Source organism: Chiloscyllium punctatum, chromosome 37 (genome assembly GCF_047496795.1).
Source record: "Chiloscyllium punctatum isolate Juve2018m chromosome 37, sChiPun1.3, whole genome shotgun sequence".
Lineage (NCBI taxonomy): Eukaryota > Metazoa > Chordata > Chondrichthyes > Orectolobiformes > Hemiscylliidae > Chiloscyllium > Chiloscyllium punctatum.
In genome coordinates, this window is record NC_092775.1 from 56,570,222 (window position 1) to 56,585,844 (window position 15,623).

The window sequence follows — 15,623 nt, forward strand, 5'->3', positions numbered from 1 at the left end:
TGATTATTTGTAATTTTTGGAGTGACATTTGTGTCTTCGACTGTGAAGTCTGATGCAAATTATTTATTCAACTCTTTTGCCATTTCTTAGTTCCCCATTATCATATTCCCAGCGTTAATTTCAAAAGGGCTGTGTTCACTTTGATCTCTTTGTTGCTTTTTATTAAACAAGCTTTTCCTGTCTGCCTTGGAAGTTGCAAGTTTACTCTCAAAGTTTATTCTTTCCCTCTTTATTACTTTTCTGGTCATTTTCTGTTGATTTTTAAATCCAAATCCTCTGGCATAATTCTAACCTTTGCCAAATTGAATGTTTTTTTTGCTTTCAATTAGACACTATCTTTAATTTCCCTGGTTGATCATGGTTGATTTATCCCTTTCCTCGAGTCTTCCTGCAATTGTTCCTTAACTTTCTTTGCTGCTAAACTCCTTTCTCAGTCCACTCCAGATAGCTCTGCCCTCATTCCTTTGTTTGTTTATCCTTATTAAAGTTTAGCTCAGTTTTTCTGCCTCACATTTTCCCTTACAGACTGAATACAAAATTCTATTATATTATGATCACTGTTTTCTGGAGAGTCCCTTGAGATCCAATTGTATGAAACAATTAGGTAGCTTAATAAAATGTTATGATTTATCACTAGGGGAATTGAATAGAAAAGTAAAGAGGTTAGGCTTCAGTTATACAGGGCATTGGTGAGACCACATATAGAGTTCTGTGCATAGTGTTGCTCATCTTATTGAAGGAAGGGTGTAAATGTGTTGGATGCAGTTCAGAGAAGGGTTTACCCGATTAAGAACTGGGACAGGAAGGTTGTTTTTTGAGGAAAGGACATATAAGTTAGGCTTGTATCCATTGGAGTTTAAAGAATAAGAGCTGATTTGCTTGAAACATGTAAGATGGTCTTAACAGAGTGGATATGGAAAGGATATTTCCTTTTGGGGGAGAATCTAGAAAGATAAGAAAGTTTTAAAATCTGGGTCACCAACTTCAAATAATTTAGGCAAGATGCTTTATCTGAGTGGGTCATGAGTCTTTGGAATTCTTCCTGAAGAAGTGATAGAAGCAGAATCCTTGAATGCCATTATGGTATACAAGAGGTTTAAAGGTTAGCAAGGATAAGATGGCAATGCAGGTTTAAGGTTGCAGTCAGATCAGCCTGATCTTATTGAATGGTAGAGGAGGTTTGAGGAGCTAAACAACTTCCTCCTGATCTTAATTCAAAAGTTCCAGAGCTCCTCCATGTCACATTTCAGAGCACCTCCATGTTGTGTTGCAGGTCACATACCAGAGCACCTTCCTGTCTTGTTTGGGAATGTTTCCAAAGCTCAGTGGTGATGATAATTGTATTGGAAAGTCACTGATGACTGGTTGAGGCTGTTGGAGGTGGGAAGTCATGTGGTGAAATGTCCAGGACTATGTCCACCTGAATCTGCAATTCTACTAAAGTTGAATTCTATTCAGAAGATGAGGGATCTGTAATTAAAGTTGATAATCTAGCATGGTGGAGAAGTAAACAATTCACAAATGTAAAGAGGAAGTTCCAGAATCAGAATAGATGGTGCAATAACTTATTCCTTTGAAATTCTTTGTCTACATATTAATTAATATAAAAGGTTCAGCTAACATGTAATATGGGCACGAAGCGAGAGAGTTTGGTATGAATAGTGATATGGGACTTTGGAGAGTTCAGTCATGTTTAAAAACCATGGGGATGCTTATTGATTCTGTCAGTTTGGATTCTACGAATGTGAATTTACAATCCTTGTGTTGCAGTGTGTACTGGGATCTTGATATTCCAACTAATGCAGTGATAAAGGAGCGTCCTCCAATTGAGATGCTTCCGCCACACCCAGATGTGGAGATATTACGTGCACAGCTAACAGTGAAACTGAGGCAACACTACCAGGAGCTGTGCCAGCAAAGAGAAGGTAACTTCCACAGGGAGGTAGACATATTTTGTTCCACATAGTGATGTTGCTCGTCCTGATGAGCCTGGAAAAAATTACTAAATAGAAAACCATGCTTCATAATTCAGACTTTTATCTACTAAGAACGCTTAGTTTTCCCATCCTCTGTATTGGCCTAAATAATTTAGAACCTATATTTTGAAAAGGAGGCACCATTTGAGGGCACGGTTAGATGTAGCTCAGTAGAAGTGCTTTTGAAACAGAAAGTTGTCAGTTCAGATTTGAGCACATAATTTAAGATGACAGAGCATAACTGAGGCAGTGGTGCACTTTTGATGACATCTTAATTTGGGTGTGACATCAAACTGAGGCCCCATCTGTTCTCTCAGGTGAACTAAGAGATTCAGTTACACTATATGAATGAGCAAAGAACTCTTCTAATGACCTAACCCATTAATATTCATTCATTGCCCCCACAGGTCATCTATCTCATTGCTCGTGTTGGGAGATCACTGCACTCAAATTGAAAGCTACATTTCTCTGAATTGAAACAAAAATTATACTTCCAGAGTGACTTGTTGGATGTAAAGCATTTGGGTGTTTACAAATCTTTTAATTCACAGATTATTTTCATCCCTGGTAGATTCTAACCTTTGCTGAGCACCCGTCACTCTGTGGTATAATGCCAAGATTAGAGCGGTGCTGGAAAAGCACAGCAGGTCAGGCAGCATCCAGAGGAGCAGAAAAATTGATGTTTCGGGCAGAAGCCCTTCAACAGGAAGGGCTTTTGCCCAAAACATCAATTTTCCTGCTCCTGCCTGACCTGCAGTGCTTTTCCAGCACCGCTCTAATCTTGATTCTAATCTCCAGCATCTGCAGTATCCACCTCTGTCCTGTGATATAATGCCACATGTGCTAGCCTAGGAATTGAATATTATGGACATGTTAACTCTAGAGGGCACCCAGCCAAAATGATCCTGACTTCGTCCAAACTCCAGTGTGAAGTTTCTGTTACTGATCACTGGACAGGCTTCCGTTGGGTCTGGTTGCTGTATCTTAACTGCCAGCTGGACTTAAGACAATCAAGTCAGAACAGACCAATGGCAAACACGAGTGGGGAATAGAGTGGACATGGACATGTGAAGCCGATGATAGCTAAACCCCAGCCCAGGCACTTAGTTAGTCTTGTGGAATCACCCAGAGAAAACCACATGTGACTAAAGTTCACATTTTTATTTTGAGTATTGTTCATTTTGGGATAATCTACTGTCTGTACCAACAATTTAAGGGCAACATGCTTTTCTGGTTTTCACTTCTTGCGTTTGCAAGAGACCGCATCTTTTTATTTTTGGACTTTGGGTCGAAAGTGAAGAAAATGGACATCGCTTTTAAAGAAAAGGGAGAATATGCAAGGAGGTTTTTGCATTATTGGAAAACAAGTGAAGCAAGTGATGTATATGAGACAATGTGAGTGTTTGGGGACATAGAGTCCAGACAAACTGGCACCATCTGTTGTGGGTTTAGGAAAGCTCACCATAGTAACAGCTCTCTGATTTGTCCAGCTGCATCTTATCATAGATCCTGTGAGGAAAATGCAAACAGAAGCAAGGAGAAACCTCCAGAAATTGGCTGCATTGACATTTCTTTGATCGTTTCCATTGTAAATTTATGCTCTTGAATTTTCTGTCCAAAGGAGCAGGAAAGCTGCATTTAGAGACCTGAAAGAAATAATTCTAAAGTCCAAGGGAAAAGGAGACCCCCAGGTCCAACCAGTCAATCAGTGGACCAAAGATTGACCAGAGCTGTGCAGATAGCGTTTTGCCACCATCAAAGAATATGGGATTGTGAGAAGAATCTCAGTGCAGAAAATGTTGTTTTGACAGGAGAGTTTTAGCTATGCAGTGAGATTGGTTAGATTATTGTTTGCCATGGAGAAGATGAGACTAGGGAAGGGTAGGATTCAGATGTATAAAATTATGAGGGCCATAGATAGGATAGACAGGAAGGAACTTTGCCTTGGCAGAGGGATCCATGGCCAGGGGTGGAGATTTAAAGTAAGCAGCAGGAGGTTGAGAGGGGATGGAGGAAAACAAAAATTTGCCCAGAGGGTGACGGGAATTTGAAACTCACAGCCTGTAAAAGTGGTAGAGACAGACACTCTCATAACATTTAAAATAAATTTTGTATGCCAAAGCATACAAGGCTATCAGTCAAATGCTGGAAATGGGATTAGAATAGTTAGGTGCTTGTTTTTGACTGGTTTGCAGACTCAATGGGCCAAAGGGCATTTTCTTCTGCTTTAGACCTCAATGAGACCATCCAGTTTTTGTGAAATGGATTGGTGATACAGAATTGCATTTCCTTAACTACCTTTCTTTTGCTCCATCCATATTTGTAACTTGTGTATTTCTCTTTGTGCGACTTTTAGTTTGTGCGTGCATGTTAAAATTTAAAAGGGCAAAGGTTTAAATTGTATAGTCATAAGTTAGCAGTTAATTTTCCTTGTTTTTGCTATTTATTAAGAAAATCAATTTGCTTACAATAAATAGTTACAGGTACGCAATCCTTTTTCCGAAACCCTTGGTGCTGGCTGTTTTTCGGAATTCAGAATTTTTCAGATTTTGGCATAAGTGACAGTTTAATAGTGAAATAAAAAAAACTTGCCAAACAGCAGGTGCACCTGTGAGTACTACAAGTGCTGAGACAGAATTGACGCCTGCCTGTGCTGGGCCAGGCCACCACGTCACACCTGAGTGACGTGGGTCAAGTGGGTATGGAGTTGGGTTAACTGTTTGCACGCCAAACAACCTTGTTATGAAGAAAAAAACTTCACAAAAAGAACTTCGGATTTTGGGGCTTTTCAGATTTTGGGATTTTGGATAAAGGATTGTGTACCTGTATTTTCTTCTTAATGACATAAAAAGCTGGTGTGTATCTCTTTTAACCTGAATGAAACAGTTAGGTAATTTGGCCATTTTGGTATTTTAATTAAATTTTCATATTTGTGGCAACTTTGACAAGAGTGGAGCTTGGTGTAGTTCACTCTCCACATTGAGTCCTGACATATTGCTAATGTGGCTTCTATTTTCAATTAAAGATCTGTGATTACATTGCTTGATTTACTCAGGCATAAGCTAATGGGCCACTCGTGCTAAGGGTTTGTTTAATTATGCCAAGCAGGTGTTACGTGAATTAGGAATAAATGGGATTTTCATCCTCTATCCCATAGCAACATTCTATCTTTAGACTAGGTTTCCAGCTGCTCCATATGAGAAAGGTCTTTGATTCCTGTTTAACATCTGTTTGATTGCTCTGGTAGGGATTGAGCCACCTCGTGACTCTTTTAATCGCTGGCTTCTGGAGCGCAAGGCCATCGATAAAGGCAAGGACCCGCTGCTGCCCAGTGACTGTGATCCTGTTGTCTCTCCCTCCATGTTTCGTGAAGTGATGAATGACATTCCTATCAGGTAACAGGAATGTCCTTTTGTGATATGGGCTATATTAAATATACCTTCAACTGTAGTAAAGCACATACCAATTTCACCTCTTCCCACCTGCTGCTGCCACCTGCCCAAAAAGTGTATGCTGCTTATGACAAGCTTTGCTTCCCATCTTTGGGAGAGTGACATTACACATGTGCCTTATCCCCTACCTAAACCAGTGAAAAAGATGAAGTCTATGCCTGTTTACAGACCCACATATGCAGGTGAAAGTGATACTTATTTGGACCACATGTTGAATACTGTGTGTATTTAAAAGGGGGTTGGTTAGCTCAGTTGGCTGGACAGCTGCATGTGGCCTTGGTAACAGGATTAGACCGGGTCAATGCAGAAAGCATATTCCTGATGAAAATGCAGTCCACAACCAGTGATCACACTCTGATGATATGGCAACATAAGAACAGGAGTAGGGCCATTCAGTCCCTCAAGCCAGTTCCACCATTCAATAAGATCATGACTGATCTACAAGGAACTGCATATACCTGCCTTTGGTCCATATCTCCCTTCACACCTTTGTATAATAAAAAATCATCTGTCTCAGATTTAAAATAAACAACTGATGCAGCATCCACTGATGTTTGTGGAAGAGTATTCCAAATATATGTGTTCCTTTGTGTGTAGAAGTGCTTCCTGAACGGTCTGGCCCTAATTTCGGACTCTGCCTGCTAGTTCTAGAATTCCTAAGCACTGGATATAGTTTATCTTATTGACTATGTTTTCTTCCTGTTAATATCTTGAAGATATTGATCAGGTTACCCCTTAACCATCTAAATTCTAGAGAAAACATGTCTAATTTGTGTAATCTCTCCTCATAACTTAAACAAGAATCGAAATTGTTGAAAATTCTAAGCAGATCATTCAGGCTGATTGTCCAACTCAGTACCATGTTCCTGCTATTTTCCTGTACCCTTTGATCCTTTTAGCCCCAGGAATGATATCTAACTCCTTTACTTGGTAGAGAAAAACTTAGCTCATTAACTTGCTTGATTATTTTCTGCACCTGTTGATGACATTTTCAAGATTTATGCACCAAATTTCATTAGATATCCACTGTATTTAACTTCATACCATCTAGAAAGTATTGTATCTTTTTTTTTGGTCCAAAATGGGTAACCTCATACTTGTTTACATTTAATTTCATCTGTCACGGTTTTGCCCATTCACTTAGTCTATCAATATCCCTTTGTAATTTAATGCTATCTTAATGGGGTAGGCCATTTATAACTCAGATGAGAATGTCTTTACCCAGAATTCTCTGTCACAGAGGGAAGGAGTTAGAGATAGTTCTTCTGGTTGAAGGGATCATAGGGCATGGGGGAGATAGCAGGAACATGTTACTGAGTTGGATGATCAGCAATAATCATATTGAATTGTGGAGCGGGCAAGTTAGCTCTGTCAGTTAGATGGCAGATTTGTCATGCAGAGTGATGTGGGGTTCAATTGCCACACTGGCTGAGGTTGCTATGAAGGACTCTTCTTCTCATTCTCTCCTCTCACCTGGAGTCTGGTGACACACAAATTAAACCACCACCAGTCATTTCTCTTGTTAATGAGAGAGTAACCCCATGGTTTGATGAGATTATGGCAACCTTTTGCTGTGTGAATTTCTGATCACCATATTAGAGAGGCACTGGAGAGAGTAGAGAGAGAGAGTTACAACAGTGATGCAAGACATTGGTAGGTATACATATCAGAAGAGGATTTTCATGCAAGGTCTCTTTGAATGCAATCAAAGTAATTACTGCACACTGAGACCCGTATCAAAACAGCATCTCTTGTAATAATTGTGTATTGGAAGGATCATGCCATAGTTATTAAAGATTTTACTTGACTATTTTGGTTTCAATTTTTTAAATGTGACATTGGTTTCTGCATTGAAGATGGAATGCTGAAATTAAAATGTAGCTTTGTACTTTCATTTAAAGGTTGTCTCGCATTAAGTACAGGGAGGAAGCCCGGAGACTGCTTTTCAAATATGCTGAGTCTGCAAAACGGATGATTGAATCCAGGTATTATTTTAAATCTGCTTTTGGGATCGCTGGCAAGGGCAATATTTATTGCCCATCTCTAACTATCCTCCAGAATGAGCTACCTTCTTGAATCTCTGCTGTCTATCCACAGTGTTACTCGTTACTAAACAAAATTACTTGTTCTGTAGTAACTTCATACAACTGAGTAGGCTGCTGGATCTCTTTGGTGAAGAGTCAGCCGTATTGCTGTGGATTTGAAGTCATATGAAGGGTAGACCAGATAAGACAGTAGGTTTCTTCACTGAGGTACATTAGAGAATCAAGTGAGCTTTTACAGCCTGGTCATTTCCTGTTCATTATTAATGCCACTATAATTTTCTTGCAGCATAATTAATTAATTTTAAATTCTCTTTGGTGTTGTTATTTTGAACTTTAGTTTGACCTTGTGTGTCTGGAGCATATACTGGATTAGTGGTGCTGGAAGAGCACAGCAGTTCAGGCAGCCTGTCTGGAGCATAAGCCCAGGCCTCTGGATAGCTAGTTGAGTTACAGTAGCATTATGCAATGATCTTCTATCTCAGGGCCAGCTTTTCAGAAAAACTCTCTGAGGTTTCAAGGTGTCAGTTATATTTTGACAAACTCTGGCACATAGTCTGACCCGTATTCTCTGTGATGCTTTCAATGTCTCAGAATTCTGAGTTACAGATATTCAGAGACTTTGAGAATTCTCATTGTTGTATAAAGACTCTGTCAAGTCTCAGTGTCAGATATTCAGACAGACATCAGGACTTCTTACTGTCGGATATTCAGGCAGCCTGTTAATTCTCAGTTTGGGTATTCTGACAAACTGTATGAATTTGTTCTTTCTTTTATGTAATGAACTGTTGGTAACGAGCATCTGCAGCCTCATGTGAATATGTTTCAGTGACCAAACACTACATTAAGCAACTACAAAAAAACTTTAACATATGGTCTATCAAACCAGATTTCATTCTTGGGTTTTACTTGTTCATTACCTTTAGCTGGGATCTGATTGTGAAATCAGTCAGGATGCATAAACCCGACAATAATAGCATGCAGACTGATATCATGCCTGCACGTGCCTGGAACGCATTGCCAGCGGAGGTGGTAGAGGTGGGCACGGTAGTGACATGTAAGATGTATCTAGACAGATACATGAATGGGCAGGGACCATAGGAATGCAGACCCTTAGAAAATAGGTGACAGTTTAGATAGAGGATCTGGATTGGCGCAGGCTTGAAGGGCCGAATGGCCCATTCCTGTGCTGTAATTTTTCTTGTTCTTTGTTCTTGTTCTACATCATCCCAATTGGGTCATGGATTTCTCTTACTTTGGTTCAGAAACCTGTAAAATGTAGTGATAAGTTTCTACACATGTCAGACAACAGGCTGATCAAGCAAACACAAATGTAAAGGTATTTGTATTGGAATTTTCCCAAAATCTGTTGAAGATGGTACATTGAATAGATAGATCATGAGCAATAATGAGCAAAGGAGTCTGTTACCATCAGAGCAATCTTGTCTGATCCAGTTGTGTAATTAGCAAATCCTTGTCTCAATAGTAAGTTTATGCCTCTCTATCCTGACTAACTCTTGTTCTTCCTCAGAAATGCTACCCCAGATGTCAGGAAAACTGTGAAGTGGAATGTTGAAGATACTTTCAACTGGCTACGAAAAGAGCCATCTGCCACAAAGGAAGACTATATGGTATGGGAAAGATTGCGGTCCAATGGGAATGTGGTGGTGTCAAGTGAATGATGGTCAGGTTAGGGCATCAGTTCCTGAAGAAGGGCTTATGCCCGAAATGTCGATTCTCCTACTCCTCGGATGCAACCTGGCCTGCTGTGTTTTTCCAGCACCACATTTTTCAACTCTGGTCTCCAGCATCTGCAGTCCTCACTTTCTCTGAGGGCATCAGTGACCTGGTTAGGATATGATGATCATGATAAGGAAACAGTAGTTGAACCAGTGGCTGGTCCTGTGATATGATCGCTAGGTCTGAGGAGCAGTACCTGGATTAAGATATTAATGGCTGGACCAGGATGTGATAACCAGATCAGAGGTAAGATGGCCAGACCATGGAATCTGGGGAATGATGCCTGGAATGATGGATATGATGGAGAGGTCAAGGGAATACTGACCAGATCTTGGAACCATATAGCAATGGACAGGGTAGGGAATGGTTAAAGGACAATGAAATTTGTAAAGGGACAAGGCAAATTAGACAATAAATATGGTTTTGATAATACAGAAAGTGAGTATTTCTGAAAAAGACACATTTTTCAGAGCTTTTTGTCTTGTACACATAAGGACATTTTTAAAAAAAATTCATGTTGTGGAGTACAAATCATAGATAAGACATCACTTTTGTCTGTCTTTGGCAGCCCATACATATGTGACTATAATGAAGAGTGAGGATATCTATCACCAGGAGCATGTTGCTCTTACAAAAGTCCACAAGTATTTTTCAGCTTGTTTTGGGAAATCCCAATGTCTCCTACATCCAGACCAAAGGGGTAGCCATGAGCACCCACATGGGCCTCAGCTATGCCTGCCTGTTTGTTGGGTACGTGGAACAGTCCATCTTCCGCAGTTACACTGGCACCATCCCCGACCTTTTCCTCCGCTACATCGATGACTGTATCAGCGCCACCTCGTGCTTCCACAAGGAGGTTGAAAAGTTCATCAGCTTCACCAACACATTCTACCCCGACCTCAAGTTCACCTGAAGGTCATCTGAAGACACCTTCCTCCCCTTCCTGGACTTCTCCATCACAATTTCCGGCGACCAACTCAACACAGTCATCCACTACAAACCCACCGACACCCACAGCTACCTGGACTACACCTCCTCCCACCCTACCTTCTGTAAAAATGCTATCCCTATTCCCAATTCCTCTGCCACATCTGCACCCAGGAGGACCAGTTCCACCATAGAACATCTCTGATAGCCTCCTTCTTTGAAGACCGCAATTTCCCCTCCCACGTGGTCAATTATGCCCTCCAGCACATCTCCTCCATTTCCCGCACCTCCATCCTTGAACCCCACCCCTCCAACCGCAACAAGGACAGAAACCCCCTGGTCCTCACCATTACTCCACCAACCTCCAGGTACACCGCAACATCTTCCACCATTTCAGCCAGCTATAAACAGACCCCACCACCAGAGATATATTTCCCTCCCCACCCTATCTGCATTTTGGAGAGACCATTCCCTCTGCAACTTCCTTGTCAGGTCCACGCCCCACACCAACCCACCCTTCCCTCCAGCACAGTCCCTGCCATTGCAGGAAGTGCAAAACCTGTGCCCACATCTCCCCCCCCCCACACACATACACGCACACACACACATACTTCCCTCCAAAACCCCAAAGCATCCTTCCAAGTCAGACAGAAATTTACTTGTACTTCCACACACCTCATCTACTGCATCCGTTGCACCTGATGTGGTCTCCTCTACTTTGCGGAGACAGGATGCCAAGTTGCAGATCGTTTCAGAGAACATCTCTGGGACACCCGCACCAACCGACCCCATTGCCCTGGAGCTGAATACTTTAACTCCCTCTCTCACTCCACCAAGGACATGCAAGTCCTGGGCCTCCTTTATTGCCAAACCCTCACCACCTGATGCCTGGAGGAAGAATGCCTCTTCTTCCGTATTAGGACACTTCAACCACATGGGATAAATGTGGATTTCATCACACTTAACTTCAGTGGTGGGGAGGCTTCTGGACAGGACTATTGGCAATAGAGCTTGTACTCACCTGGGGATTGTTACTGTACAAAGAGACTTTGGAGTGAAGTTCATAGTTCCTTGAAAGTGGAGTCACAGATAGATCGGATAGTGAAGAAGGTTTTTGGTATGCTTGCCTTTATTGGTCAGTGCATTGTGTACGGGATTTGGTACTGGATTAGTGGTGCTGGAAGAGCACAGCAGTTCAGGCAGCATCCAAGTAGCTTCAAAATCGATGTTTCGGGCAAAAGCCCTACAGGATTTGGTATGTCATGTTGTGACTATTGAGGACTTTGGTTCGGCCACTTTTGGAAAACTGTGTTCAGTTTTGGTCTCCCTGCTATAGGAAAGATGTTGTGAAACTTAAAAGGGTTCAGAAAAGATTTACAAAGATGTTGCCACGGTTAGAGTGTTTTTTGAGCTATAGGGAGAGTCTGAATAGGATGGGGCTAATTTTCCTGTTTGTAAAAATATTGAGAACAGGGTAGCACAGATTTAAAGTGATTTGCAAATGTAGAAAATGTGCTGTGAGAACATTGTACCTAAAAGAAGCTTAACATTTAAACGTAAGGCTTTGTTCTTTGCAGACAGAAAGTACATGAGCACACGCTACACTTTTTCAACTTAACAAAATAGTTGACAACCATTTTCTGGTTCATTGCTCAGAGCAATGCCCTGACCAATTAAAGTGAATCTGTGTGGTTTAAATTTAAACAAAGCTTGTTAGTAATCATCTAACTGGTGTATTTACCGTGATGACACCCCACCAATCAGAGTCCATGTGCCAGCCAACAGGCACTCTCTTCTCACATACTATGAAGTGTTATCCCCATTTGTTATTATTTTTGTGAATGTAATGGTGAGTGTAAAACGAGAAATTTTGCCAAAATGTGTCTTTTTTTCGACAATTATATAATAGTTCTTCGAAGTAACAGAGTATAGGAGAGCATGTATGTCTTTATCACCATAAAAATAAATTAAAGGTGGAAATTCTAGTATGCTGACTCCCGCAAAAAACGCCCATTCCCATCAATTATAGCAAAACTCTGAACTAAAGGCTCCTGCAAGGCTGTGGTTTAATACATTCATTACAGTACATTTGGAGTTTGTCCTACTGTGATGATATAAAGTTGTCATGTAAATGTGTTTTGCACTGAATACAGTAGCTAAGTGAGGACTCTAAAAGGCATTCATTGTGTTAGTACACTGGTGGATTGGGCTTTGATTGTAAGCTGAGTTCTGGAAGATAGGATTTGATGAGAGAATTATAGCTGTAAATTAATGAGTTGGGTGCTAGGTTAAATTTTGTTGGAACATATAGTATTCTTGCACTTAATTCCTTACTTGGTTTCTCACAGGTACTCCTCATCAGAAATATAGACACAACCAATTCTGCACTCCTGAACATATACGGCCACCTCTCTGTTCCCCTACAGATACAGTCCTTTCTCAATGTGTTCAGCGACAATCACCTCTTCACTCCTGCATAGATACAGTTCCTTCTTCGCTCCTATGTTCACACGTTCCTTTCTCCACTCGTGTACAAACACAATCACCTCTCCACTCTTGTAGAGGCACAGTCACCTCTCCACATCAGTACAGACATGCTCATCTCTCTAATCCTGTACAGAGAAAACCACCTTTCCACTCATGTACAGATAAAATCACAACTTTACTCCTCCCATATAAAGGAAAACCTTCCCATTCCTATACAGTTAGTGTTACATAAACAATCCTATACAGTCAAAGTAATATGTTTAGTACCCTACTGTATAGCCAGATCTCTACTCAGTCCATGTGCTGTCACTTCTCCACTCATGTACAAGTAGAGCCTTTCCCCTCTCCTTTAAAGACAGAGTCACGTCTTCACTTGGTACTGACACAATCACGTCACTTGTACACATACAGCCATCTTTTCATCCCTGTACAGATGCAATCACTTCTCCAATCCAGTACAGATATGGCCATTGCACTTTTTCTGTAGTGGCAGTTCCTGTCCATCTCTGTACAGAGACAGTCAATTTGCCACTCTGATCATATCCAGCCATCTCTCCACTTCTGCTTGGAGAGTCACCTCTTGATTCCTGTCACTTCTCCACTGCTGTACTTCCAAAATTATATCTCCACTCCTGTACAGACAACACACACTTCTTGTAGAGCCACAGTCTCCTCTTGCTCCTGTATAGACACACTCACTTGTTTATTCTTATATAGGTTCACCCGTCTCTCCACTCCTGTACAGACATCGTCCCCTCTTCACTTTTATCCAGATATATCCGTTTCTCTACCTATAGAGACACAGTCACTTGTGGACTAACACAGGCACTTCTCCATTTACTGTACACTCAGTCACCTCTCCATTCCTGTATTGACACCTTTGCACTATTGTTCAAACTGAGTCACCTCTCTGCTCATGTAGAGACTTAGTCATCCCTCCACTTCTGTACAGATACAGCCATTTTCCCATGTGCTGACTCAGTCACCTCTCAACTCCTGTGCAGAAACAGTCACCTCTTCACTGCACAGTACCACTCTCTCTTTGCTCCCCCCCACCCCTACCATATGCCTGCACAGTTGCAGTAACATCTCCACTCCTGTAATGACACAGTCTTGACTCCACTTCTGCACAGTCACCTCTCCACTGCAGTAAAGACACAATTACTGCTCCCTACTGTATAATCAGTCATTTTCATTCCTTGATGGATGTAACCACCATTCCTCTGCTATACAGACAGAGTCCCCTCACTCACACCTATGGAGACACACTCACATACTTAGATTCCTGCAATTCTTCCTGTCAGGCCTCTCAGAATGGTTCGAATACTTTCCCAACCCTTCATAAATGCTGCTAGCTTCCCATTCTAAACACATGAAAACAAAGATTTCTCTCACGTTGTGCTCAATGCACTGCCGTCCGTGTATCCATGCAAACTCAGAATTACCTTTAACTTCCTGCAGATGTCAATGCCGCTTGCACAAATCAGTGTGGAATCTCCTTTACACATAATCGTATCCTTGAGTGGAAGTGAGTGGAGTTGATGTTTTGTACCTAGAATGAACTTTGTTACTGAAACAGCGTAATAACATGGAGAATGGTGACTCACTTTTTGTTTTGTGCAGAGCCTTTTAAATATTTCTTGTGTGCTCTCACATATGTAGTAACTTAGAAGGTACAACTTGTACTCAAATTACACAGACATCTCTAAGTTGCTGCCTTTTAAAGCATTTCAGGTACAAACCCAAGTATTTTTAAACACAGTGTTTTTCTCTCTGTACCACTATTCAGACAATGGGTTCTCAACTCCCCGCTAAGGAATAATCTGACTTTCCAAGAGTTAGTTTCTCTCTGTCTGCAGTGATCTGATCTATTGGACTTTTGCTTGTTTGCAGGAGAGACTTGAGCACTTGCGGAAACAGTGTGGGCCCCATGTAGCAGCAGTGGCAAAAGATTCTGTGGAAGCAATCTGTGGGAAGATCTATTACATATCTGGTGAATACGTGAAGAGGGTCCGTGAGAAGCATTTACAATTACTCAAAGAGTGCAATATATCAGGTGAGCGAACCACATTGACATTTTCACTGATACCAGATTTTAAAAACTGAATTTGAATTCTCACATTGCTGTGGTGACATTTAAACTCACAATCTGTCCAGTAATCCACTATGATCTGAGAAGCACAATTCTGATATTCCCTTAATTATACAGCACTGTTCATCTGTAACATTGATCTACTCTGTTGATTGACCTCTTTCTGTGTCGGTCTCTTGTAATTGGTTCATTTCATAGGAACAGCAATCGGTAATTTACCCCTTTACATCTACTCCACCATTCACTAAGAGCGTGATTGGACCGCGACCTAGCTCTCCCATTCCCATCATATCTTTGGCGAGCAAAAGTTATTTGTCTCGGTTTTAAATTTAACAATTGGGTTGAATGTTTGAGAGAGAGATCCAAGCTTGCATGCAAAATTATTTTATAATTCCACCCTCGAAAGATTTGGCTGTAATTTTATACTGCACCCCAGTCTTATAATGTCCAGCCAATGGTAGTTAATCTCTATATCTACCATATCTGTTCCCTGTAATATCTTGAAAACTGCAGTCAGGTTATTTCTTAGTGTAGGAGTTGAGAACCCATTGTCTGAATAGGTGATAGAGTGAGAAAAACTCTGTGTTTAAAAATACTTAGATTTGTACCTGAAGTGCTTGAAGTGGCAGCAATTTGAGTACAAGTTGTACCTTCTAAGTCACTACATATGTGTGACCACAAGAAGTATTTAGAAGGCTCTGCACAAGAGAAAATAAAGTGATGAACATTGGCTGTAACCTATAGGGCTATGGACTAACGAAGTGTTGGAAAATGGGATGGGCTGGACAGCTTGTTTTCAGCTAGCTCAGACATAATGTGCCAACTGGTTTCCTGATCTGTAAAATTCTACCATTATATTCTGCATTGCATCTATAATTTCCGTTTGCATTTTCTTTCAGAAACATTT

At 41.0% G+C, this 15,623-nt stretch overlaps 1 protein-coding gene across 6 annotated transcripts in view; it reads left to right on the top strand.

Moving 5' to 3' along the window:
• The window catches only part of pcif1 (phosphorylated CTD interacting factor 1), a 120,072-nt gene that overhangs the window by 50,444 nt on the left and 54,005 nt on the right, over nucleotides 1-15,623 (top strand). For all 6 annotated transcript variants that reach the window (XR_011954615.1, XR_011954616.1, XM_072556866.1 and 3 more), the window contains exons 6-10: nucleotides 1,771-1,925; nucleotides 5,224-5,371; nucleotides 7,330-7,413; nucleotides 9,002-9,101; nucleotides 14,518-14,680. Coding sequence is in view for 4 of the 6 variants with exons in the window: in XM_072556866.1 (XP_072412967.1) it covers nucleotides 1,771-1,925; nucleotides 5,224-5,371; nucleotides 7,330-7,413; nucleotides 9,002-9,101; nucleotides 14,518-14,680 (650 nt within the window). In the remaining 2 variants the exon portion in view is untranslated. The remainder of the gene's footprint in view (nucleotides 1-1,770; nucleotides 1,926-5,223; nucleotides 5,372-7,329; nucleotides 7,414-9,001; nucleotides 9,102-14,517; nucleotides 14,681-15,623) is intronic.